Source organism: Nelumbo lutea, chromosome 1 (genome assembly GCF_056320005.1).
Source record: "Nelumbo lutea isolate HS-2025 chromosome 1, American lotus-T2T, whole genome shotgun sequence".
Classification (NCBI taxonomy): Eukaryota; Viridiplantae; Streptophyta; class Magnoliopsida; order Proteales; family Nelumbonaceae; genus Nelumbo; species Nelumbo lutea.
In genome coordinates this window covers 162,261,380-162,287,408 of record NC_142684.1, presented here as the reverse complement: position 1 = coordinate 162,287,408, position 26,029 = coordinate 162,261,380, and the positions used below count along the sequence as shown (strand labels likewise).

The 26,029-nt window shown below is 38.6% G+C and overlaps 2 protein-coding genes across 2 annotated transcripts in view; one reads left to right on the top strand and one right to left on the bottom strand.

Annotated features, from left to right (window-relative positions):
• Positions 1-1,316, top strand: part of LOC148878803 (NAD(P)-linked oxidoreductase superfamily protein) — a 37,137-nt gene extending 35,821 nt beyond the window's left edge. The window contains exon 8 of the mRNA XM_088960186.1: positions 894-1,316. Coding sequence (XP_088816312.1) covers positions 894-1,133 — 240 coding nt within the window. The 3' untranslated portion in view covers positions 1,134-1,316. The remainder of the gene's footprint in view (positions 1-893) is intronic.
• Positions 1,317-1,769: 453 nt separating this feature from the next.
• LOC148878802 (ENTH/VHS/GAT family protein) lies at positions 1,770-19,842 on the bottom strand. Its single transcript, XM_088960187.1, has 3 exons — positions 19,032-19,842; positions 16,803-17,084; positions 1,770-2,331 (listed from the first exon to the last, which is right to left on the bottom strand). The coding sequence occupies exons 1-3, from the start codon at positions 19,515-19,517 to the stop codon at positions 1,915-1,917; spliced, it is 1,185 nt and encodes a 394-aa protein (XP_088816313.1). The 5' UTR covers positions 19,518-19,842; the 3' UTR covers positions 1,770-1,914.
• Between the last annotated feature and the right edge of the window lie 6,187 nt (positions 19,843-26,029).

Genomic DNA, 26,029 nt, shown 5'->3' with positions numbered 1-26,029 from the left:
TGGTGAAATGAATCTGCTTTTGGATGCCAGATACATGTCAAAAGCAGCCTCTTAGCTGTAAAAAAATAATAAAATGGACACTGTAACTTGTATCAGACACGTGGAATATGTAAAACTTATTTAGATGCATGTCAGCATGGTCAGTCTGGAAAAGGTAATGAAACCTTGTCTTATTTTAGGCATCAATTATCTGGCCACTACATGGGGTGAGCATGTATGGAGTATAGATACAGAACCCTTCATATCCAATGCCACTCCACGTGGCCCAAATTCATTATCGCACCTGTTAGCTACCTTTTAAATGATGTATAACTAAGTAATTAGATAATCTCCCTGTTAGCTTTGCTCCTTTAACCATCAAAAAATTATCTCTAGATAGGAAAGTTCAAAATCTCCTGATTGCCTCCATTTTTGGGGTGTGCATCATCTAATGGGATCTTATCCAAAGGTTAGCAGGTCAATCATCAATGTTCTAGTTTGGTGTTTGTTTTGGGGTTATCTGCAATGCTTGGTGATAAATGGAATTATACAGGTGCATGCCAACTTTCTTTTCATAATACGGGTTTATTCTATTCTCCATTTGTAAATATCATGCTATATATTTCAGCTACGCTCCCGCTGTATGTCGGAAACCTTGTTTTTTCCTTTTTTGTGATGGATCACTATATGTCGAAAACCTTGTCTTCTGCTCCTGTATATGGAATCTTCCATGTTAGTTACATGATTACACGTACACAGAGATTGGATGGGTAGATTACGTTGAACTTGTTCTCAGTTTATTTAACTGCAAGTTAGTATAACTTAATTTGAAACTGTTAAAAAGAATATGATCTTAAGAAAATTATTATTGTTGAGCTCAGGCTGATGATATTGTATTTGCATATGATTCACAGGAGGCAACAGAACTTTATATCCAGTTAGCCAAGAAACATGGCCTTACCCCTGTTCAGCTCGCACTTGGATATGTTCGGGACCGTCCATTTGTAACCAGTTCGATCATTGGTGCAACTTCTGTTGACCAACTGAAAGAAGACATTGATGCTTTTCTAACAACCGAGCGTCCTTTGCCACCTGAGATCATGTCTGATATTGAGACCATATTTAAAAGATACAAGGATCCAGCCATCCTTTGAGGGACTACGGAGTTGAATGTTTGAATGTGAATTCAATTCAGCGATTCTTTTTTATAGAATTTTATTGTTACTACCCTGTGCCCATATTTTAATATCGGATGGCACACATTGCGCCATATAAGATTGGATGCTAAGACATGACACCCAGAACCTACTTTTAATAGACTAATGTTTTTTTCTAAACCGCAGCATTACACCAAAGATGCACCTAAGAGAAATTGCTCGGTTCTTCTTTCTGGGTCTTCCTCTCACAAGTCACAAGAACAACCATTTCAGCATCTTTGTTTTCACCGGCAGATTGAGTAGGCAACACCGTGCATTCGTTGTATTTGTGTTTCTTTTAAATGGTACGAAACTGGTTATTCACCGACTTATTTGTGTAACTTAAGAAACTTTATATATCAGAGTTGGCCTTGTATCCGCTATGATTGCATATTTTGGCCAAGGATCTGCTGCGACTCCAAATAGGTTGGGACAAGATATAATCAGTCGAGATCTGTCATGAATCCAGTCATTACACCATGAAACGAATACTAAGACAAAACACAGAATTTAGCAAGGCAGGGGGTTAGGGGTTAACGGTCAAAAGCTAGAAAGTGAAACTGGATTCATGCATCTGGTAGAAAAATCACAGAATTTATCAAGGCAGAAATATAATAGATATAAGTAACCGTAACAGTATCAACAAGAAATGTTCAGCAGCTGATAGTGTTATCCTTGTCCATATCATTAAACTCCCTATATACATGGGAAAAGCATAATAACAACTTCCTCCAAACTATTATTCTAATACCAACTTCCCTCCATCCAATGTTTTCTTGTTATTGATGATTTCACTGCTCACTCCTTCCTTTGGGGAATGCAGATTTGAAGCCATTTTCTCGTTTTCAACCTGTGTTAGTGAACTGCCGGAAGCATCAGAATTTTCAGGTAGTATCCCTTTTAGCACTGCTGCAGGCTCCATTTCCTGTTCAAGCAAGCATTTGCCATCAGCATCAGAATGTTCGGGTGATTGCTCTTCAGGCTGCGCTGTAGACTCCATCTCCTCGTATTTTGAAATGGCCTGTTGGAGCTCATCATGAAGATTTAGAGCCTCAAAGAACATTGCATCGTCATCATCATTGGTGCTTTCTATGATCCACTGCAAAGTAGGCTGCGAATGCTTGCACTTCTCTAGCATGCTCAATGTTAGATCATCCTGTATTCACAATCTTGGATTATTTTTTGCTCTGTATCATCTTGTACCAGCAAGCCCCCATTCCCCAGCCAAAAGGAGGAAATACACAGATTTTAAAGGTCAGAGGGAGGGGCAGGGGAGATCACGAAGATTAAAACTTTGTAACTTCTGCAAGTGGTATATTTTAATCAATTCCTCTAGATTTTGACAAAGAATGAGATTTTATTAGCTGGGTCTGACAACATTGAGAGAATTTTTCCTTTTTTCTAGTTGATAAATCCCAAATACCTCACCAGGCAAACAAGTACCTTGAAAGAGAATGAAAGAGCTTTTGAACTTCATTTTCCGTGCAAGCAGAAATATTAAGCTCAGTTTGGGAAGAGTACAAATGCAAATATGTACAGTGCAAATACAAGGTTTAAATATACAAAATACAAGGTTTTGCACTGAACATATTTGTATTTATACTCTTCCCAAACTGAGCCTTAAGTGCAAATTTATGAGAAGTTCATGGGAATATGTAATAACTATTAGGTATGGCAATCAATAAGGAAACAATGGAAATTTTACATGAAAAAAAAGGACAGAGTGATATAGCCAAAAATCCCATGTAAGAAGCATGACAACAGCAAGTAATGTATCCCATAACATGTATTTTGTTTTCTAAAATATCTATGTTTTCTATAAATGCATGGTATAAGCCATCCATCTTTTAACTTTAATAAAAAAATGTTTTACACAAAAGTCCTATTTTGAACATGAAGCAAGGTCTTTGGGCTGAATCTTCTTCCAAGAATGAGGAGGGGAGAGAGGAATCTGGATATTCCTTTTGAGAAACCAAGTTACCATGCCAAAGATTGCTAGATCTCACCAAATGACCTGACTAAAAAAAGCTTTCCCTATAACTCATACAACCTTTCTTATCCCTGCCATCTAGAGGGATAATGTGGCTGATCCAAACCATTCATTAGAGACCTTAGCATTATGCACCAAATGCCTCATCACATCAGCCCTTGATGCAACCATGTTTAGATTTTAACTGAATCTCAGAAGCTGAAAAGAAGTGGGACAGGTGACTGTCTACCAGTCCAGCATAGCAGCCCCACGCAATCAGGCTGTATTCCCCAAGTTACTTGGTGAACCAAAGCCAAATTTCATCACAAGTTAGCACTCTTAGAGACTAGATACTCACCAAGTTTTAGCCAAACTGGATGAGTGGAAGCACGCTTTCTTGAAACATATTTGCAGTTTTTTTTTTTTTTTTTTGAAGATTGTGGATTTTGGTCAATTATCAAAATCAAATGTTTGACTACTGGATCCCACAGTTCAACTCACCTAAATGACGATACACCTAGTTTTGTCTTTTCCTTTAAAGAATCCTTGTAAGGGTATTTTTGGAAATCCAATCAATAGATTTTAGCCCTAAATAAGAGCATGGGAGGGTAGTTTTAGCCAATTGCTTCAAAGAGGTTGTTCTATTTTCCTTTTAATCAACATTCTTCAAACAATAGCCGGTAAATGCTTCTTTAATTAGTTGCTCTTTGTGAATTTTCTGGTTGCTTCAGCCCTACATCTATGTGAATGACCCTCCTCACCAGATGATATAGACCATCCAGAGGTTCAATTTTTTTAGTTTAAAACTGTCTAGAAAAAAAATGGATTATTCTGAACATGTGACAGATTTTGGTCAAAAAATTGGCCCATCAACAGAGGAAATGAAAGGAATAACAGGGGTTCTTTTGGCCCATCACGCCATTCCATGTGGATGATCCCTGAGCCATTTAGACGTGGTATGAATTAGAAGGAATCAGATCTCTCTTTAAAGAATCTAATTTAGACTCAAAAATTGACCAAAAACAACTTTAACCACTTTAAAATTATGATAAACCAAAGAAGACACCCAAAAACTTACTCCTAAAATAACTCTAAACACCTACCGGTAATCCTACTACAATTAATGAAACTCAAATGTTCAAAACTCACTCAAAACTCATCAAATTAACAAGCTCTTTTTTTTACAAATGAATAATAATTTTATTAATAATAAGAAAGGAAGTGTACATTCACCCTAGGAGGAGGCATGAGATGTTACCTCCCCTTGGAGGTGAGAGCATAAGCAAACCATTGACCTCAATCTTATGACACCAAAATCAAGCCAAAAGAACAAGATTGACCACTAACCTCATACTGCAAGAGAAGTAATGATGAACCTATAACTTCAACTTATCAAAATTCCAACTATTGAATAAGATTCTTAAAACTAATTTAACCTTTTAATTTTTTTTTTTTTGATGAATTACCTTTTAATATAATTTTTGTTTCAATTCCTATGACACCCATAAACTAGAAAATAACACCAGAAATCTAAAATTGACTCCTTCCCCAAAAAGATGAAACTTCCCAGAAGAAAATCCCAAAGAAACTTGATTACTTATTCCATTTTTTATTCCCCTTTTTAACATCTGTGCATTCGTACTGGAGAACATCGAGCAATCACCACTAGGAAATTTCCTTCTACCTGCAACCCATTCAAACCTAAAGAGAATCTGAGTCTCAAGCTTGCAATAGGCAGAGGATTTCTTCTCTATGGAGGTTTCCTTCCCCAACGGGCCCCAGGTAGACCAATAAAGTTCATATAATTTATTCTAAATTTTAAACTTTAAATTTTCAAAACATAGTGAACACCATGCATAATCAGAAAGTAGGAATTAAAAAACAAAACCTGGTTGCCAAACAATAAAGTCTATGTGCTAATTGGAAAGATATTTTAAATCAATTAAACCATGTTGGAAATATATACTGAAAATATCAAAAAAATGCAGTAGATAGTATAAAGGATCATTTACTAGAACACCCCCTAAAATTTCATGTATTTACTTAAACCTACCCTATAGTTTTCATTTTACTAAAACACCCCTATAGTTTACAACCTATTTACTTAATCGACCATTAACTAAGAAGTGTTTGTTTTGCCATCTGAAAATAGTAATATGATCACCTAAACTGAATGAAAAATGTTCAAGGGCAAGGGCCCATGATTGTTTATTCCAAAATAACCCCTAACTTTATACATAAAACAAAATTGACCAAACAGAGCCAAATAGAGCGGTTACTCGTGTTTTACTAAGGGAAAAAATGATATTTTCATTTTTATTTTCTTTTGATTAAATTTATTCAAATAAACATTGAGGTCAAAACTGTTATTTTCCACTATTAAACAATGGAAGGTCGATTAAGTAAATCTAGTGTAAACTATAGGGGGTGTTTTAGTAAAATGCAAACTATAAGGTAGGTTTTAGTAAATCTATGAAACTATAGGGGGTGTTGTAAATGACCCTAGTATAAAATCAATGGAAAAATGACTGTGTGATCACTATTGATCTCAAAATTCAATGCAATTGAAAAACCAATGGCTAATCAAAAACTGTAAATACTACATAAATCATCATCTATCACCAAAACCTTGTAGCTTGTAAGAACAATGATGAGTTACCACTCACCTCGGAAGCCCCTTCGAGGGTGGTTTAACCTCCTGAAACAGAAGATGAAGGGAAAGAAGAGAAGGCAAGGTAGGAAGAGGATGGACTCAAAGAAAGAAAACGAAGGGATACTCATTCACACCTTTTATTATATGATTATGGCCTTATATAGCTGGCCTACAGGTGTAATCATAGAGGGAATATCCTCTGATTGCAGGGTAACTAACTCTAGAAAATATCATGGAGGGCATATCCTCTAGCTGCAGAGTAACCAACTCTGAGCGTAACTAACTTCGGGGCTCTGTCGCGTGTCCTTTCTATCTCCTTGTGAACTGCTGATGGGTGGTGGTCTGCTCCACTCCCATAGTTGGGTTCGGGGGGAGTGTTTGGGTCCCAACAATTCCTCCCTCCTTAGCATTGACCCTGCCCTCAAGGTCTAGGTTTGGAAACCTCTCATTCAGCCTTAGATAAGGTTCCCAAGTGGCGTCTTCTGGAGGCAGCCTGGCCCATTCTACCTTGGCTTCTGGCACAACCTGCCCACCTCGTCGAACCCAACGGAAATCCACAATTCTGATAGGCTCCATGTAAATGTCCCCTTCCTTAGTGAATTGGGGTAAGTTGGATGACATAGGAGTATGATTTCCCACAGCTTTCTTGAGAAGTGAGATGTGAAACACCGGATGAAGCTTTGAAGTAGCAAGGAGGTCCAATCTGTAAGCCACAAGGCCCACTCTCTCCAGCACCTTATAGGGCCCATAATACCTGGGAGCTAGCTTGTGCCAAGCCCGTCTTACCACTGAGACCTGGCGGTAAGGTTGGAGCTTAAGGTAGACAAAATCACCCACCTGAAACTCTAATGGGTGGTGGTGAGAGTCATAGCGGACCTTCATTCGTTGTTGAGCTTTTGTCAAGTTGGTCTTAAGCAGTCTAAGGATCTCGTCTCTTGCCAGTAGGCGGGTCTCTACTTCTGCCACCTTGGACGACCCATATTCATAAGGTAATATGGGAGGGGGTTCTCTGCCATATAGAGCCTTGAAGGGTGTCATTCCTTCAGCTGACTGATAAGTCGAGTTGTACCAGTATTCTGCCCACAGAAGCATGTGGGCCCACTGTCTAGGCTTCTCCCCTATGAAGCATCTAAGGTAGGCTTCTAAGCATCAATTAAGAGAACTTCAGTCTGTCCATCAGTCTGCGGGTGATAACTTGTGGATGGGTGCAGTTGGGTTCCTTGCAATCGGAAGTATTCCTTCCAAAATGAACTCAGGAAGGCAGGGTCACGGTCCGAGACAATGGATCTTGGTGTTCCATGCAGTTTTGCGATGTCCCGTATGAAGATGTCAGCCACCATTGCTGTGGTGTAAGGGTGAGGCAATGCAAAGAAATGGCTGTACTTGGTGAGACGGTCAACCACTACCATGATAACCTCCTTCCCTGCAGAACGGGAAAGTCCCGTGATGAAGTCCATGGAGAGGTCTTCCCACACTTGCTCTGGAATCTTGAGGGGTTGTAGAAGGCCCGTGGGAGACTGTGAGGAGTATTTCTGTTGTTGGCAGGTTTGGCATTCGGATACATAGTGCAACACATCCTTGTGCATTCCTACCCAATGGTAGTGGTTGCTGAGCCTCTTTAGGGTCCGTAGCACCCCTGAATGTCCCCCCAACGCAGAATCATGAAACAACCTTAGCAGTTCAGTTTTGTGGACGGAATTTGGAGCAACCACAAACCTACCCCTAAAGAAAAGATCAGGTCCTACAATTTGGTAACCCGCAACCTAGGAAGGGTCACATCTCCACTTATCCCTAATGTCTTGCAACTGCGGATCAGACCTGGCTTCTTGCTGTATAGCTTCAAACAAGGGAAAATTGGGCTGAGAGCATATCAGCTGGGCTAGCTCTTCTACCCGTGATAAGGCATCAGCTACTCTGTTTGCGGGCCCAAGCTTATACTCTATGTGGTAGTCAAATCCCATCTGTTTACTAAGCCATTTTTGCTGCTCCGGGGTGTGCACCCTTTGTTCTACTATGTACTTCAAACTTCGTTGGTCTGTCCTTATAATAAATTGGCGTCCCAATAGGTATGTACGCCATTTCTGTACTGCCATTACCACAACCATCATTTCCTTGACATAAGTAGACTGATTTTGGTGAGCTGCTGAGAGAGCCTTGCTGAAATACGCAATGGGCTGCCCTTTCTGCACCAAGACGACCCCTACCCCTACACCTGATGCATCACACTCTATTTCAAAGGGCTGAGAGAAGTCCAGAAGAGTGAGGACTGGAAGACTAGAAACTGCTATCTTCAAGTCTTCAAAGGCTCAAAGGCCCATTGGGCATCATCAGCCCAACCGAAAGAATCCTTCTTTAACAGACGCGTTAGAGGGGCGGCCATAAACCCATACCCCTTAATGAAGCGCCAATAATAACCGGTAAGCCCAAGAAAACCCCTGAGAGCCTTTACAGTAGTGGGCTTGGGCCACTTTTGGATGGCATCTATCTTTTCTGGGTCTGCCATGACCCACCCTGTTGCAACCACATGGCCTAAGTACTGAATCTGTTTTTGTCCAAATGAACACTTTGTCATTTTGGCATGTAACTGGTGCTCCCTTAGAGTTGTGAGGGTAAGTTTCAGATGTTCCATATGAGTGTCCCAATCCCTGCTGTAAACCAGAATGTCATCGAAAAACACCAGAATAAATTGCCTTAGGAATGGCTTGAAAATGTCATTCATGAGGGCCTGAAAGGTGGAGGGGGGCGTTGGTGAGTCCAAATGGCATAACCAGAAACTCATAATGGCCATCGTGGGTTCTAAAGGTTGTCTTGTGGATGTCAGCCTGGTGAACCCGGATCTGATGATACTCGGACCGCAAGTCTAGTTTGGAGAACACTTGTGCTTCCCCTAACTCGTTCAGCAATTCATCAATGAGGGCTATCAAAAACTTGTCCTTCACTGTAATCTGATTCAGGGCCCCGTAATCTATGCAAAAACGCCAACTACCATCCTTCTTCTTCACTAGGAGTACAGGGGATGAAAAAGGGCTGGTGTTGGTCTGTATATGCCCTTTGTCCAATAGCTCTCTTACTGCCTTCTCAATTTCCAGCTTCTAGAAATAAGGGTATCTATATGGCCTCACATTAGCCGGTTTGGAATCTGGTAAGAGGGTTATCTGATGGTCATGGGCCCAGGGTATCTGATCGAGTATCGATCGTAAGGCCTCATGTTGGGCTTCCGTGGATTGGTCACAGCCCTGATTGTTTAAAATTGGGACTGTGGGCCGAACGCCTAAGTGCATAAATAAGGGTTATCCAGCATCCTTGGAGGCCAGTATCATGGAAGCTAAAGTATCACCTTGGGGACTAGGGGGCCACACCCCTTGTAAATGACAAGTCTAACCATCCTGGTAAAAATCCATTATCATTTTGGCCCAATCACAAAGTGCAAGACCTAGGCCACGTAACCAATGAATTCCCAAAATAATATCAGCCCCCGAGAAATCCAATGAGTGGAGATCTACCACGAAATTATGGCCCTATATGAGGATCTTTTCCTTCTTACATACACCATCACATTGTTAGACAGTTTTTGTATGCCCTTAGCTTCAATCAAAATTATGTACTTTATAAGTTTATTGTAAATGAATAAAAGTGCATATTTGATTCATGTTCCCTTGGTATGTTTCTGTGTAATACCCTTAAACTGGACACTTAATGAGACTCGTGTTAGTTTAGAATGTTCACAGCCAGTGGGTTGGTCTGGGGAGACCTATCCTGACAAGGCTGACACTGTGGTGCCACCAAGTCGGTTGGGGTGGCTTGTCTCAGCTACCGGGGTGAGACCCTAAGCACATACAGTGTAGGATTAATTGAATCTTTGAACTGGACCAGATTTCCAGTATTGCCCTGGACCTTGGAGATTGATGGGCAAAACTAGAAATTTACACCCGACCCCTAGACTCGATTATGATACTGCACTAGGTGTCGGATTGGGCTGTCTTTGATGTACCAATCAGTGAGATCCTTAGCGGGGGTCAAAACCTGGGTATGTTGGGACAGTCTGAGAATTCATCTGAGTGGATGATCATAGTGACAGGATTAGCCCCTTTGTCAAATAAAGGTAATGATCGGGGATGCACTCTCACTGATGGAAACCAAGACTACCGACAAACGATTTCAATCGTTGAGATTTGTTTTGCAAAATATATTTTATATGAGATATAAAAGTATATATATGTTATGGTTTTGAAATGCTTGCAAAAGGTTTTAATTCCCGGGATCCATACTTGAGAGAGTGCAACACTGTTCCTTGCAGCCGAGGGAGAGGTCCTCTCTTGTCAGGCAGTGTATGATCATTATGGGCTGAGAGGTTAAGTGTAAGACCATTGAGGATAATACCTGATGGGCTAATCTTGCATCTGCCCACAGTCCATGGGTGTTACAAAGTGGCTTGGCCCAGGGACCACTTAGGGTAAGTGTTGGGCCCATAGAGCCCATCTGATGGGTTTCAGGGGGTGCACTGTCCATAACAGTGTATTCGGCCAGGCCTTGTAACAAAGGTTGGGCTGAACCCATGTGGCTGATGTGTAGATCAATGTTTGGGTCCCACGCCATACAAGGAAGCCCAACTGGGCAGCAGTTTGGAATGCTTAATGAATACATAACCCTAAATGGGCCTTAAGCCCATTTCGAACTGGGCTAATTTGATTAGTCTTTAAGGGGCGAATTCTGAGATAAGATCAGCTAATAGGATTGGGCCCACACCCTATCCACTCAGAGAGTCCAAGATCTAAATGAGATTTAGATTTGGAAACTTACTAATTAGATTAGGAGCTGGCTGATCTAATCCACAGATAAGATAAGGATTATCCCTTATCTTAAAGGGACTTCTAATCCAGATATGGTTTGGGTTAGCAACTCCTAATGGGATTAGGAGTTGATCCCTTTAAGTCTATAAAAGGAAGAGGGGGCGGCAGCCTTTAGACATCCAACACAATCACCAACAATAGTCTTGTCTTCAGAGCTGAGATCATAGAAGAGAGAATTCTGCACCCTGCAAATACTCTCTAGCCGCCTCCTCCCTGCAACCGCCGCCTATAGCAGTTCGATCTCCATTCCTTGGGAGAAATCAAGATTGGATCTTGATTCCAATCTTTTGGAGAAAAGATTGGTAGGAGTTGTATTCACAAGCCGTCCAGGTGATTCTTGGGAAGAATCAGGTTCTTAGGAAGGACACTGTTGATTCTGCTCCACCTTGCACTGCGCCATCTTCAGTGAGAGCAGATTTTGGTTTCTACCTTGGGCGTGAACACCTCCATTGAGAGATATTATTTCTCTGTATCAGGTATTATCTCTCTCTCCTCCTTTTGGTTCAAATCTGGTTCAGTTTATGGTTCAAGAATGATCGTTGAAAATATGATTTTCTAAATAGAGAATTCGATTCCCAGTTGAAGGGAAAGAAATTTTTTTTAAATTTGCCCCCTTTATTCCGCAATCTTGGGCGTCCATATGATGGATTTCCTATCCCTTCACACATAACATCTGACTCCCATTAGCCACATGGATCGAAAAGAGAGGAATGGGTTGTATAGTCATACCTAGTTGCTTTGCCAAACGGCAAGTGATGAAATTCAGGGCCACTGTCAATCAAGATCATCACAGACCGGCCAACCAATCTTCCTTCTACTCGCATGGACTGAAGAGGGTTGAGGCCCATGAGAGCGTGTAAGGAGATCTCGGCTCTGACAGGTTCTGGTTCGTCTGATATCAGTTCACAGTCTTCTATGTGAAGGGATAAGATATCCATCACATGGACGCCCAAATCTTGCAGAATGGACTGGGCGAATTTCAAAAATTTCTCCCGTCTTTGCAGGGAATCGAACTCCCTATTTTAGAAAAACATATTTTTCAATGATCAATCTTGAACCATTAACCAAACCAGATCTGAACCAAAAGAAATAAGAGGGAGGATGTACCTGATACAGAGAAACAGTATCTCCCAATGGAGGTGTTCACGCCCAAGGAATGATCCAAAATCTGCTCCCACTGAAAATGGCGCAGTGCAGGATGAAGCAGAATCAGCAATGTTCTTCCAAAAGAACTTGACCCTTCGCAAAAATCAATAGGATGGCTTGTGAATACAGCTCCAATCAATCTTTTCCCCAAAAGACTGGTATTAAGATCAAATCTTGATTACTCCTGTAGAGAGTAGGAGATCGAACTACAGAAGGTGGCGGCTGTAGGAAGGAGGCGGCAATAGAGTATTCGCAGGGTGCAGAATTCTCACTTCTTGTGATTTCAGCTCAGAAGACAATAGTTTTGGGTTGCATGTCTAAAGGCTGCCACCCCCTCCTCCTTTTATAATCTTAAAGGGATCAGCTCCTAATCCCATTAGGAGTTGTTGATCCAAATCATATTTGGATTAGAAATCCCTTTAAGTGATAAGGGATAACCCTTATCTTATCTGCAGATCAGATCAGCCATCTCCTAATCTAATTAAGAGGCTTCCAGATCTAAATCTTATTTACATCTTGGACTCTCTAAGTGGATAGGGTCTAGGCCCAATCCTATCAGTTGATCCATCTCAGAATTCGCCCATTTTAATTGACTGGTCAAACCAGACCAGTTCGAAATGGGCTTAATGCCCATTTAAGGTTATGTACTCACTTAGCCTTCCAAACTGCTGCCCAGTTGGGTTTTCTTGCATGGCGTGGGACCCAAACATTGATCTACACATCAGCCACATGGGTTCAGCCCAGCCTTTGTTACAAGGCCTGGCCGAATACACTGTTATGGACAGTGCACCCCCGAAACCCATCTTATGGGCTCTATGGGCCCAACACTTACCCTAAGTGGTCCCTGGGCCAAGCCACCTTGTAACACCCAGGGACTGTAGGCAGATGCAAGATTAGCCCATCAGGTATTATCCTCAATGGTCTTACACTTAACCTCTCAGTCCATAATGATCATATACTGCCCGACAAGAGAGGACCTCTCCCTCGGCTATAAGGAGCAGTGTTGCACTCTCCGCTTATATGGATCCCGGGAATTAAAACCTTTTGCAAATCATTTCGAAACCAATATATATATACTTTTATATCTCATATAAAATATATTTTGCAAAACAAATCTCAACGATTGAAATCGGTTGCCAGCAGTCTTGGTTTCCATCAGTGAGAGTGCATCCCCGATCATTACCTTTGTTTGACAAAGGGGCTAATCCTGTCACTATGATCACCCACTCAGATGAATTCTCAGACTGTCCCAACATACCCAGGTGTTGACCCCTGCTAAGGATCTCACTGATTGGTATATCAAAGACAGCCCAATCCGACACGTAGTGCAATATCATAATCGAATCTATGGATCGGGTGTAAATTTCTAGTTTTTCCCATCAATCTCCAAGGTCCAGGGCAATACTGGAAATCTGGTCCAGTTCATAGATTCAATTAATCCTACACTGTATGTGCCTAGGGTCTCACCCTGGCAGTTGAGACAGGCCACCCCAACCGACTTGGTGGCACCACAGTGTCAGCCTTGTCAAGATAGGTCTCCCCAGTCCGACCCACTGGCTGTGAACATTCTAAACTAACACGAGTCTCATTAAGTGTCCAGTTTAAGAGTATTACACAGAAACATACCAAGGGAACATGAATCAAATATGCACTTTTATTCATTTACAATAAACTTATAAAGCACATCATCTTGATTGAAGCTAAGGGCATACAAAACTGTCTAACACTATGTGCTCTGGTTCTGTCCCTTCCGGCTCTTCCTCTGTCTGAAGGAGAAACACTCGCTGGACCCGGCACTTATGGCCCGGCCCAAACTTGTCATCATAGTTGTAACAGAGGCCCGACGACATCTCAACCCATGAGAGGCGTTTGAAGGGCATAGTGGGCCTAAGCAAAATGGGCTTCTGAGAATCCCCAACTTGTTTCATGGGTTGTTGATCAGGCCGTTGGGTAACCCTCACATTTGGGTAGGACAGCTTGCTGGCTTTGCGCAGGTTGTCGATTTTCTCTTCTTGCAGGCGACCCAAACCCACCGCAGCCATGACTATCGCCGAACGGAGAGCCCTCACCTCCAGGCGGATATCCTCTCTGAGGCCTCCCACAAAACACCCCACTAAGGCCTTTTCCGGCCATCCATGTACCCTGGTCGCCATTCTCTCGAACTCAAGCTGGTAGTCTGCTACCGTCCCAGTCTGTCTTAACCGAGTGAGGAGTTCGTCGTAATCCACGAACGTCGTCGGCCCAAAACGGATGCACAGAGCTTCAATGAACTCCGCCCAAGTTACCTGAGGATGGTTTTGGCGATACCACTAGAGCCATAGAATCGTGTCTCCTTCTAGGTGAATGAAAGCGATGGAGACGCGCTGGTGTGCATGGGTTTCGTGGTACTCAAAAAATCTTTCTGCTCTGAAGATCCAAGGAATGGGATCTCCACCGGAATAGTTGGGAAAGTTGATCTTAGTGACTTTTCCGGTGGGGTAACACCCAGTTCTTTGGCTGCTGGAAGTAGAGGCTTTCGCCCCTGTTGGGTGACTAGTATCACCGGATTGTTGCTGAGAGGCGATGCTGGAGACGACCACTTTGAGTTCCCTGAGTTCGTTCAACAGCTAGTGGAACCCAATCTCAAGCTGGTCAACTCTATCATCCATGGTAGAGGAACGTGTCTGCGGCATAGCTGGCCTGCGATCTGGATAGCCTAGCTCTGATACCAAACTGATGAGTTACCACTCACCTCAGAAGCCCCTTCGAGGGTGGCTTAACCTCCTGAAACAGAAGATGAAGGGAAAGAAGAGAAGGGAAGGTAGGAAGAGGATGGAATCAAAGAGAGAAAATGAAGGGATATTCATTCGCACCTTTTATTATATGATTATGGCCTTATATAGCTGGCCTACAAGTGTAATCATGGAGGGAATATCCTCTGGCTGCAGAGTAACCAACTCTGAGTGTAACTAACTCTGGGGCTCTGTTGTGTGTCCTTTCTGTCTCCTTGTGAACTGCTGATGGGTGGTGGTCTGCTCCACTCCCATAGTTGGGTTCGGGGGGAGTGTTTGGGTCCCAACAAACAATTTGTTTCTTCTTTCTTTTCTTGACCAATAACCGTTTCTTCTTTCTTTTTCAGTCAGTAATTGTTTCTTCTTTCCTTCTTGGTGATGGTTTGTGTATCAGCATATGTTTGAACTCTGAAGGATATAAAGTATCTGAAACTGGGAGCCTTACTTGGAAAGTGGTTTTGGAGGTATGGTCAACAAGGGAATTGCTTGTGGAAGAGAGTAATTGAAGCAAAATATGGTTCAAGAAATGAAGATTGGTTTCCTGGAGGTGCCAACCAGTCATATGGTTGCTCGGTTTGGAAGGGAATTGAAAAAAGTTACAATGCTTTTAGCAAGGAAATCAAGTTTGTTGTGGGGAGAGGTAAATAGAGTCAATTTCTGGATGGATGAATGGTGTGGAAACAATAGGCTAATGGATGATTTCCCTGAGTGATTTGCAATTGCATCAAACAAGGAAGCTAAAGTGGCTGATTATGTCCAGTTCCAAAATGGGATGATTATCTGGAATCCTACTTTCAGAAGGACTTTGAATGATTGGGAGATTGAACCATTAGGTAAGCTTCTTCAAAGGTTGTACAACAACCAAATAGATGTCAATGCAGCAGACAAAAGGGTCTGGTTAGCAGAGAGCAAAGGCCAACTCTTGGTGAAATCTTTCTATACCAAATCTTTCTATACCAAAAGGGTCTGGTTAGCAGAGAGCAAGAAAGGGAAATGGTTATGGCATCTGATTCCAGGTACAGTGTTATGGGTGATCTGGCAAGAAAAAAATTCAAGGATATTTCAAAACAAAAGCTGTCAAGAAGACGAAGTGTGGCAGAAGATCATGGGGAAGCTCTGGTCTTGGTCATCGACTAAGTTTAAAGTTGACAGTTCTTTTTGTAGCTCTCTGTTTAATTTTGAAAGTCTGTTTGTATCCCCCAATTGTTTTGTGGTTTGAATCTATTCTTGTATCTCATTTGTACAGCCTCTGGTTGTACTTTTCTTTTTGAATAAATTGATACTTATCAAAAAAAAAAAAAAGTATCTGAAATTGGGACTAAGTTAGTGTTTAATAACAGATGAACTAGGAAATGCATGCCAAAAAATATTCCAAATTGAAAATTGATCTTTTCAGCATTTAGTAACTTGCACCTCCATAATGCTGAATGCTGAAAATATCCAAATGCTAGGGTGACCATTTTACCCTAAACGTTTTATTATAGAACAACAATATAACTCGGGTATTTTCAGATTTTAATCTTTTCGGCATTCAGCCCTTAGTTCATCCATTATCAAATACCACATATTCCTCTTGAAGCTAGAAACTGCATCTTGTGGGATGTGGTTTCATTTGCAGTGCATTGGAGAGTAATAAGGAGAGTGATAAGATATTCTTTTCTGGATCTGGCTGTGCACTGAGAAGATTATATGTAGATGTTAGGATGTTTCTGCTTGAGTAGGCTTCAACCTTAATGGAGTTCGAAAAGTGCATCACATTTCTTTTGCAAGGAAATGCAAATAGGAAGGGGAAGATGTGTAGTCTCCTGTGTAAGATAACTTTCTACATTGGGATATACAACCATTGCAACAGTTTACACAAGTGCAGTGACTTTCTTTTAAACTCCTAATATTTTTATGGTTCTTGCTTATATGAGCAGCTATTTTCTTAGGAAAAAAAGGTAACTGATGAAGATTAAGCTTTACTCCTCAAGGCTTAATTCCCAGGCATCCAAAGGTCCTGGTGAAAGTTGTACGCTGTCCAACACCTGGTGCCGCACTTAAGGCCTTGACATTTTTAAACATTGATTAGAACAAATAAGCTCCTCAGGAAAGACCAAGTACTGTAACGTAAGTACGTAAAATTCACACTATCATGTTGGCTATGAATCTGGCAAAAACCATCCCAATCAAAAGAGGTCTGAAGAAATTACTATAGCATGATATGAGGAGCTACATTTCTTAAAGGTAAAGAATTACCTTGCTGGGTTTCTTTTCTTCCTTAGAATTCAACATACTTGAGAGAAGTTCAACACTATTCCGGGTGACAACCAGAAATTCTTTCTTTTCTTCCACTGAAAGGCTGCCCCTGTGATAGGCAATAGTAGAATGATCTATGCTATGTGGATCCATGTCAGGAATGGGATATGCCTCTGGAGGTACCAGCACTTGCTGATCAATATCTGACTCCTGGGAAGAAAATAGAGGTGCCAAATTTGCATCACCTTGTACTGAAGGTAGAGTACCTCTTGTCTTCAAACTCTGTAAATGAAAATTAAATAAAAAAAAACAAAGGAAAACCCATATAGTTAGTTCTAAGAATAATGCATATGAACTGTTCAAACTAACAGTAATGTAAAATGCAGTGACAATAGATTTGCAGAACTTTCATAATCAACATTGATTGAGGGTACTAGCCATAGGTAACACCTTAATTCCTAAATAACACCTAAAATTTTTAGCAAGCATAATGACAGTATATTTAAGAAGACTGGAATTGTCAATAAAATGCAGCTTCCACATGTTATGACTATCCTTGTTGCTATTCCATGGCTAAAGGAAATAAAAGCCTTTTGCCCAATGTTGGTCACAACTATCTGGGGTCTTGGGAGGGGTGAACTGGATATCGTCCTAACCTTCGGATTTTTTTTTTTTTTGCACAAAGTGGCTGCTCTCAGACTCAAACCCACATTCTCACACCTGACAGCCCAAGATTTTGCAATGGAATTAGTGTTTTCCTTTTTTCCATAAGTAACTGAGAATGCTCTTCACTGCCACTAGAAGAAAGACAATACCAAAACAAACCTCATTTCCTAGAGAGACTAGGTACTGTATGTATCATACAACACCACAGGATGGATAACCCCCCAATACAAAATATTCCTCCCTGCCTGTCCCTCAACAAAACCATCTTGTAGAAAATTGGTGATCATGAAATTCCTCTGAGATTTTCACTCTGGATGCAAAAGGTTTTACTTCTTTGATATGATGATAGTGACCAGGGGCCCTAATAATCATCTCACACCCAACCAATTGCCACCGAGTAAAATCAAATAAGAAAAAATTGGTCATATTCGTTTTTGTTCTTTTCCTTTTTATTTCTGTAGTGTCAACTCAGGATTCAGGAGCACATTGCCATTATATTTTCTTCTTCCTTGCAACCACATATGTTTTCACCAATGATCTAGCAAAACATTAAAAACAATACCAGTAAAACTAATAGGGAAGTTAGAAGTTATACACTTCCCTGCATTTCTCGCATACATTACCATGAGCCCACTGGACATCACTTTCGCAGGCACCCCAGCATGAATGCCAATAGGTTTCATGAGTCAGGTAATCACTTTGATCTCCATGGTCATTGATCCCATTTTATTATGCACAATCAATGATCAAAATTTTTTCCAGAAAATTACAGACCACCATTTTTCACATAAGGTCAATAAGTTAAGGTTTTGTAGCTTGACCACTCATATTAAAGTGTTTTGTGGTTTGTTATAATGCCTGCCACCTCTATCTTTTATTATTTGTTTCGTTTTCTTTCCACATAAATCAAACCTTACTTCTCCGTTCCTTTGGCCTTTTCCTAGAAATGTATCGACTTACTGGGTAACTAGGTTCTGCTAACATGAATTGCCTGTTCCATGGAATTTAATCATGGGAAAACCAACAGTAAGCAACAAGTGGAGAAAAAATAAACGCCTTACGGTTTCCAAAACTTCAAATAGTGAGAAACTGAGAGAATGTCTTAGTCTTTAAGCACCCCAACAAAGTCATTAACTTGAATGCTGTCATTTCATTTCATTTCAATATAATTGCACTATGATAACGACAAGTTCACGTGTGGAATATGGACATCAAAATACAATAGTACATATAGCAAATTGATCCATGTCAATCCGCCATTGAATTAGGTACTAGAACTTAGCTCACAAAAGAAATTATAAATGAAATTTGTGCCAAGTGGGTAAAAAACAAAAATAGAAAATCAATATACGAAAAAGAAAGATGACAGTGTAAGCAAAAGATAACAAGAGTCTAAGGTTCTTTTTGTCTGTTTTAATACTCTTTCCCTCGTCTGGATGAGGAGCTCCCCTGAACAAAATTGCTGTTCCTAGGTTCGTTTCAAGAATTATAAACAAAGGTATGATAGGAGGAACTGCAGGGAAGAGAAGGAGAAAGAGATGGAGAAGAGATTGCGGAGCTTACCATATAAGTCTGGTGGAACACGGGCAGATAAGCAAGATCTTCAGACTCGCCCCATGCCTGAATTAGCCCCAAAGCTCTCTGCCTATTAGCGTTATGAGTCTGCGGATTATCAATCATCCTAACCATCTCATCCAACAGCTTCTCCGACGCCACTTCTGAGAAAACTTTCTCACAGTTCATGGCACAAGCCTCCAACAAATCAAGACTCAATCTTTGGCTCACCGTATTCTTACTAGCAATCCTCTTCTTTATAGCCCTCACAACTTCCATACCACTAAATTCTTCGCTATTAAGCATCGCGCATATCCTCAAATTTAAGCCCCAATTTGGCTCCTCCAAGCTATCGGAAGTAGCTTCTTCGACCATCTTCGACTCAGGTGTCTGAGATTGAAGGATTTCCTTCATTTTCCCACTAACTAATCTACCCATTTGGGCACCACTGCTCTTCAACCGCTCACCCAATGCCGCTAGCTTCAATTTATCCATTTCTTACTAGAACCTCCGTACACGAATTCAACAGCAACTCCAGATCACAGTCTAATTCAGACTCCCTAGACCCCAGCAGACTCAAGCTCTGCTAGAACTTTGAAACCACGGTAGCTAAATGGAATATAGCAGAACGACCATGTTCAGATACTGAGGAACCCTGATCCTCCAGAAGAGAAACCCCTAACTTAAACCGAATCTAATCTCATCGAGAACTTTAAACAGTTGAGATTTTTCCCTTTAGACTGTCGCCGTGTCAAAACAATCGATCTCCTTTTTCTCTGGTTTTGTAGGTCGCGCCCGCACAAGTCGCAAGTCCAAAGCTTTGAATCGGCCCTTCGTACGGTTAGCGGACAAGTACGTGGCGAGTCATGAGGAGTTCGGATCAGCTACCAACATGAGTCATCCCAATAACGGCCCAACCACCCATACAGCCGTACATCAGGAGCATGTCCAGAGATATTCCCGATTTGCGGCTGCAGTAGTATATTGGGATAGAATTGGGAGCGTTTGTTTGTAGCAGATACTTACTAAGTGCATGAGCGCCGGTGCCATACTGCCAATCTGCCATCTCGTGAGCCGTGACTGGAGCAAAGCCTATCGACAAAACTTTTGGGCCTTCGGCTGTTGGGAACGTTTTCAGACATGACACGTTAACCGATTCAGTCCTCTGCTTGTCTTTTTCTTGATCGAATATTGAATGCGATTACTCTTTTACCCTAATTCCATTGCGACGTGTCATGCCTAACCAACACCCAAATTTTTCCTAGCCTAGCTCTAGCCTCTAGGATATCAACGGACTCTGAAGTCCGACATCCAATCCGATTGTGTGTTGACTCGAACAATCCGTTTACATAATCGGATTTTGCGACCACATGGTCCACATCCCATTACTAAATAGATCGAACGTGGATATGATGTAATTAAAATCTGAATTCCATTATAATATAGGTTAAAAGATTTAAACGAGGTTTCTCATAAATACTAACACCTCCCCTTGATAGGATTTAAACCTCTGATTTTTGTAAGAACTACTTCTTAATCCTACGAAAATCATAGTACATACTGAAACATAGCTTCTAATTATGTCATTCAAATAAATAGATAGGAATCACTTGTCTTTCAATTCCAATGCACCAATGCTCTATATGCACTCTCGATCTATATCATTGAAGAAGAAAAAGTCAAAAGAATAGAGGGTGAAAGACTCAACAACCATTCTGATTCTGCAGCTCTTTGGTTAGTGTCAATAGTCTTGTCCCTGGAACATCCTACAGTTCCAGGGATTCCCATCATGAATTGTTCTTCAACCTACTACTTAGAGTTTTCTTGTTCGTGTGAACAATGCTACTAGGATTGTTGGATGTAAGTATTATTGTTTGTGAGAAACTACACCATGGACTCCGTCTTTTAGTTTTAGTTTGGTAGAAGAAATTCATTGGTTGTATACAGCTACTTTCTTCAACCTCCCACACTGTTTCTAGAGATTATGTAATTTGTAGTTAGTGGTGTCAATTGGACTGGATTTGGTCCAATCCGATCCAGTCCAATGTGAGTCCATTATAAATGGATTAGGTCCAATCCAATCCAATGAATATTTTGGACCGATCCAATTTAATGTATAAACCATCCAATCTGTTCAAATTCATTTTGATTTAGATTGGTTTCAACCCAAATCTGGTCCATTGACACTTATATTCTTATCTTATATCAATGGACCATATATTGGCTTAATCCAACCTAATCCAATATAGATTTATTACAGATAAACCAGGTTCAATCCAATCTAATAAATATTTTGGACCAGATTGGTCCAATCCAATATGTCTTGTTGGTCCGTCCAACCCATCCAAATTGATTTTGGATTGGACGAGGTTCAATCCAAAACTGGTCCATTGACACCCTTACTTGTAGTTGTCAAAAAGAGGGCAATATTGGGTTTCTTGAAAAAAAATTAATAAAATTTAATAGTTTATATAACGGGATCTTAACGAATTGCTAACAAAAGGGAGGTATATGTCTGATGATGTTATATCACAAAGGAGGTCTTAGTCCATTTAGAAAAGAGAGGGGAGCTCTTAGTATTTAGCATAAACATCATGGGAGGTTTAAGTCTTTTACCCTATAACACAATACTAACGGGCCCGTGCAATGTACGAGATTTGTTAAGCAAAAGTTAAACAATAGAAACACATAGGTTGTTCATCAAACTAATAAACCGACCAATTCAGGGTCGAGTTGGTTGGTTTTCTAGTATTTCCAATTGTCTTTGGTTCAACAATTTCTCAATTCGACTAGGATGGATCAGTTTTGCTCTAGCCATTTATAATCGACCAAAGTGAAATGACTTGATATATTAATATTTCATATTTTAAATATAACTTTTTAATATGCAAAAGTGGAAAATTTCTCATATTTCTTAGTCTAAAATATTTTATATTTTTTTAATTTAAATTTAATTTTTTTAAGTTTAAATCTTTTGAATAGATTGACCAAACCAAAAATCGACCCAAATAGATACACCCCGAGTTGTCTGGTTTTCACTAATGGTCAATTAGTTTCAAGTGACCAACTCCCCAACCTGATAAGGTCAATTTAGTTGGCCAAAATGCCTACAACCTAACCAAGCCGACCTGTGAACACTCCTAATTTTGACTAAATTAATAGTCTAATTTAGTTGAGAATAATCTAAATTAATAGGCTAAATAAATTAATACGAATTGAAGATAGTTTAGGAGAAAGTGGGGGGGTAGTGTTGGAGGTAGTTTAGGAGTGATATTATTTAGGTTATTGGGAAGGTGTGTGTGTGTGTGTGTGTGTGTGAGAGAGAGAGAGAGAGAGAGAGAGAGATAGCTAGAGAAAATGACATGGAATAAAAAAAATAAAAATTTAAAAAAAGGAGAAAAAATTAAGACTGTTGTGCTTTTGTAATTTACCCCTCTACATTTAAATTTATTGATAAAAAGTGAGGGCAAATAAGGTAATCGGTTATTGATATTAAATGAATTGAAAATAGGTAATATAATGATAATCAATGCACTAATTTCCCTCTCAATAAATCCAATATTTAATTTATTAACTTGCATTTATGTTCAATGAATCTTATATTTAAGTCATTTTTTTCTATTCATCATTAAGTTCTATTAATTAAATCCTTACTTAATAAATTAATAATTCCAATAACATAAAAGCTTATATTTTTAAAATATACATAGAAAAAATAGAGTTTTCATCTAGGTGGTGGTAAGAAATTAAACCATTTTGGGTTAAATGGGTTAATCCATGTTGCCATGTTTAAATAATAAAATTCAAAAATAGATAAAATAAAAAAATTAAATTAAAAAAGTTGGGAACACTTTTAACATACATATTAAACAATAATAAGTATGATAAATAAGAAATGTTTTATTAATGATGAAAATTGAATGTAAAATTTAAAACCAATTGGAAATAAAAATATTTTCCTATTCTCTCTCATTAAATCCTATATTTAAGATATATTTTTCTCATTATTAAATTCTTGTAATTAAATCCACATTATCAATTTTAATAGTATAAAAATAAATATTTTGAATATGAAATGTAAGAAGTATTTTTTATTAATGATGAAAATAAAATGCCAAATTTAAAATCTACCAAGAAATGAAATGATGTCATAGTCAAATAATTAAATTTTTAAAAAATAGAAAATACAAAGAATCATAAAAATTAAAAAATATATATAGAGAGAAAATTTTGGGCACATATCTAATGTTATATATTTATAAAAAATAAAATATTTGGTACATCTCTAATATTATGCATTCATTATATTGAACAAAAATAAGTATTATACATAAGAAAAACAATTTTCAAATATGGAAATGTAATATAAAATTTAATGTCAACTTAGAAATCACACTATTTTTCTTTTTGGGTGGTGGGTTAGTGGTTTGGGTCAAATGATATCACAAACAAACAAAAATTAAGTGTGATAAATAAAAATTATTTATATAATGCAAATAAAATATATAATTTAAAGAGAAAATTATAGCCAAACTCGGTTATACATTTAAAATTAGGTTGTAGGTTGGCCCAAAAACCAATAAAATTCTAACAACCAGCTCTACATTTCAAATTATAAAAAACCCCCCACCATATCATCAGAGGCTTATGTGGTTGTTGACAACATGGGACTCTATCCATGTTGGACACAAAAAAAAACATATACCGAAAATAGGTTTTCAATTTCTCTCCCGCTCCCTCTGTTTCTCGATCTCCCTCCCTTTTCTCTCACTCTCGTAGTCGTGTCTCGATCTCCCACTCTCTCAGCTTTGGTATGTAACGAAATCAAAACCTTGATTTCTCTTTTATTCTCTCAATCTCTCATTCTTCTTCCTCGCTCTCCCTCTCGGTTAATATATCATTTTCCCTCAATCTCTATCGTTCTCCCCTAGTCTTTCTCCTACTAACCTCTCATTCTTTTTTTTTATTTTTCTTACAAACTTTTATAATATTAATTAGATCATATAAAAGAACTAAAGGGACCAACCACTTGTACAATCAAGTTATAAAATTCTATTGGTGTAAATTTCATAGTTAAGAGTTTCTTGTGAAATTTTATCAAATTGGTATAATATAATTATTGAATTATACCAAGTTGGTCTCATGTTCTTTTATACAGTCTGATTAATACCATATAAGTGTGTAAGAAAATAAAAAATAAAAAATAAAAAAAGAACAAGAGAATGAGTGTGAGAGAAATTGAGTGAGGGAGAACGAAGAAATTACGAGAGAATGAGAGGTTGATCGAGAAAGAGAATGGGAGAGATTGAGGGAGAATGATAGGTAGAGAGAATGAGAGAAATTGATAGATTTTATTTATTTTCAAATCACATAGTCACTGAGAAGAGAGAGACGACTATGAGAGTGAGAGAGGGGGGGGGGGAGAGAGAGGGGGAGAAACTAAAAACCATTTTCTTATTTTCCAATCACCCAACATTAAAGGGCAAATTCAGTATAAGCTTTTTGTTGTGTCCAACATGGATTAAGAGTCTCATGTTGGCAATAACCACATAAGCCTCTGATGATATGGCAGGGGTTTTTATAATTTAAAATGTAGAGGTGGTTGTCAAAGTTTTGTTGATTTTTAGACTAACCTATAGCCTACTTTTAAATGCAAAGCCAGTTCTGACTATAATTTTTCCTAATTAAAAACTAAACCGAAAGCAAAGATATTTTCTTATCTAGATGGTGGGTCAATGATCCAAAATTTCTAAGAAACTCATGATGTCATAATTGAATAATAAATATTTCAAAAATAGAACACCAAAAACACTTGAGAACATTTCTAGTGTTATATATTCATCATATTAAATAAAAATAATTGTTATATAAAAGTTATTTTTATTTATGATAGAAATGGTATACAAAATTTAATAATAATAATAATAATAATAATAATAATAATAATAATAATAATTGTTATTTTGTACAAGCATTTAAGTTTATTTTTTAATTATATTGTTACTTTTGTTGATTTTTAATTTCTATCTTAACTATGATATATCTAAGATTCAGGTAATTAATATGAAGAAAAATTTCTCATGTGCAGTGCACATGATTAATTACTAGTGTATATATATAGTTAGTTAGTTAGATAAATAGATAGATAGATATTGATTTAATATTTATAATTTATATAATTATAATTATATATATGTGTATAAGAATATACAAGTTTATATATTGTATTATATATAAATTTATATATAATAAATTTAATATTTCATGTTTCTATATAAATTAAAAAGTAATTAATTATTCATATTTGTCTTTTCTTTGTTTTTAAAAAAATGAAGCGGGTTTGGATTAAATCCTAACCCGAACTAAGTCCACTAGAATGTGAATCCCATCCTTGATCTCCAAATCCAATTAAACTTTGAATCAAATTTTGATTTCAGAATTCATTAGTTAGATTGGATTCGGATTTTACTAAATCCAACCCGATTACAAACCCTACCTAATTGTAGTTGAAAGGGCTGATGCATTAATCCATTGGGTTTCCCTGTTTCTTCCCAATTTATGGTGTCTAATGATTAGCTGACCATGTAGTTGTTCAACAAGCCATGGAAATCATTAATGTTCACACATGTGATAAAATACGTGGGACCTACAATGAGAAATTAAATAGTTGTAAGTCTCATGTATTTTATTACTAGCATGGAGAATTAACTTTGGTTCCACAACCCATTGAACACTTATTGTATTTAGCTAATCATTATCCGTTCATAATCCATTGAGTTAGGGTTAAGTTGGCTTGATGTTAACAATAAATTAATCCAATGAATTCAAGTTGGATTGGGATTGAGTTAGTAAATTTATGTTTTATTTGGTTGGCTCAATTTTTTTTTCTAACTAAAATGTTCTTACATCTTAGATTCAAAATTGATACCTTAATTAATTTTTGCATTATTATATGTGTGACCCCCATTTCAGATTGATATACCACAGAGTGTGCCCCAATGCACATA

Coding starts and splice junctions, on each gene's coding strand:
- LOC148878802 (XM_088960187.1), bottom strand. CDS start 19,517: ATGGATAAATTGAAGCTAGCGGCATTGGGTGAGCGGTTGAAGAGCAGT. Junction 17,085..19,031: donor TGTTCCACCAGACTTATATG/GTAAGCTCCGCA, acceptor TTTCATTTACAG/AGTTTGAAGACAAGAGGTAC. Junction 2,332..16,802: donor AAGAAAAGAAACCCAGCAAG/GTAATTCTTTAC, acceptor TTGTGAATACAG/GATGATCTAACATTGAGCAT.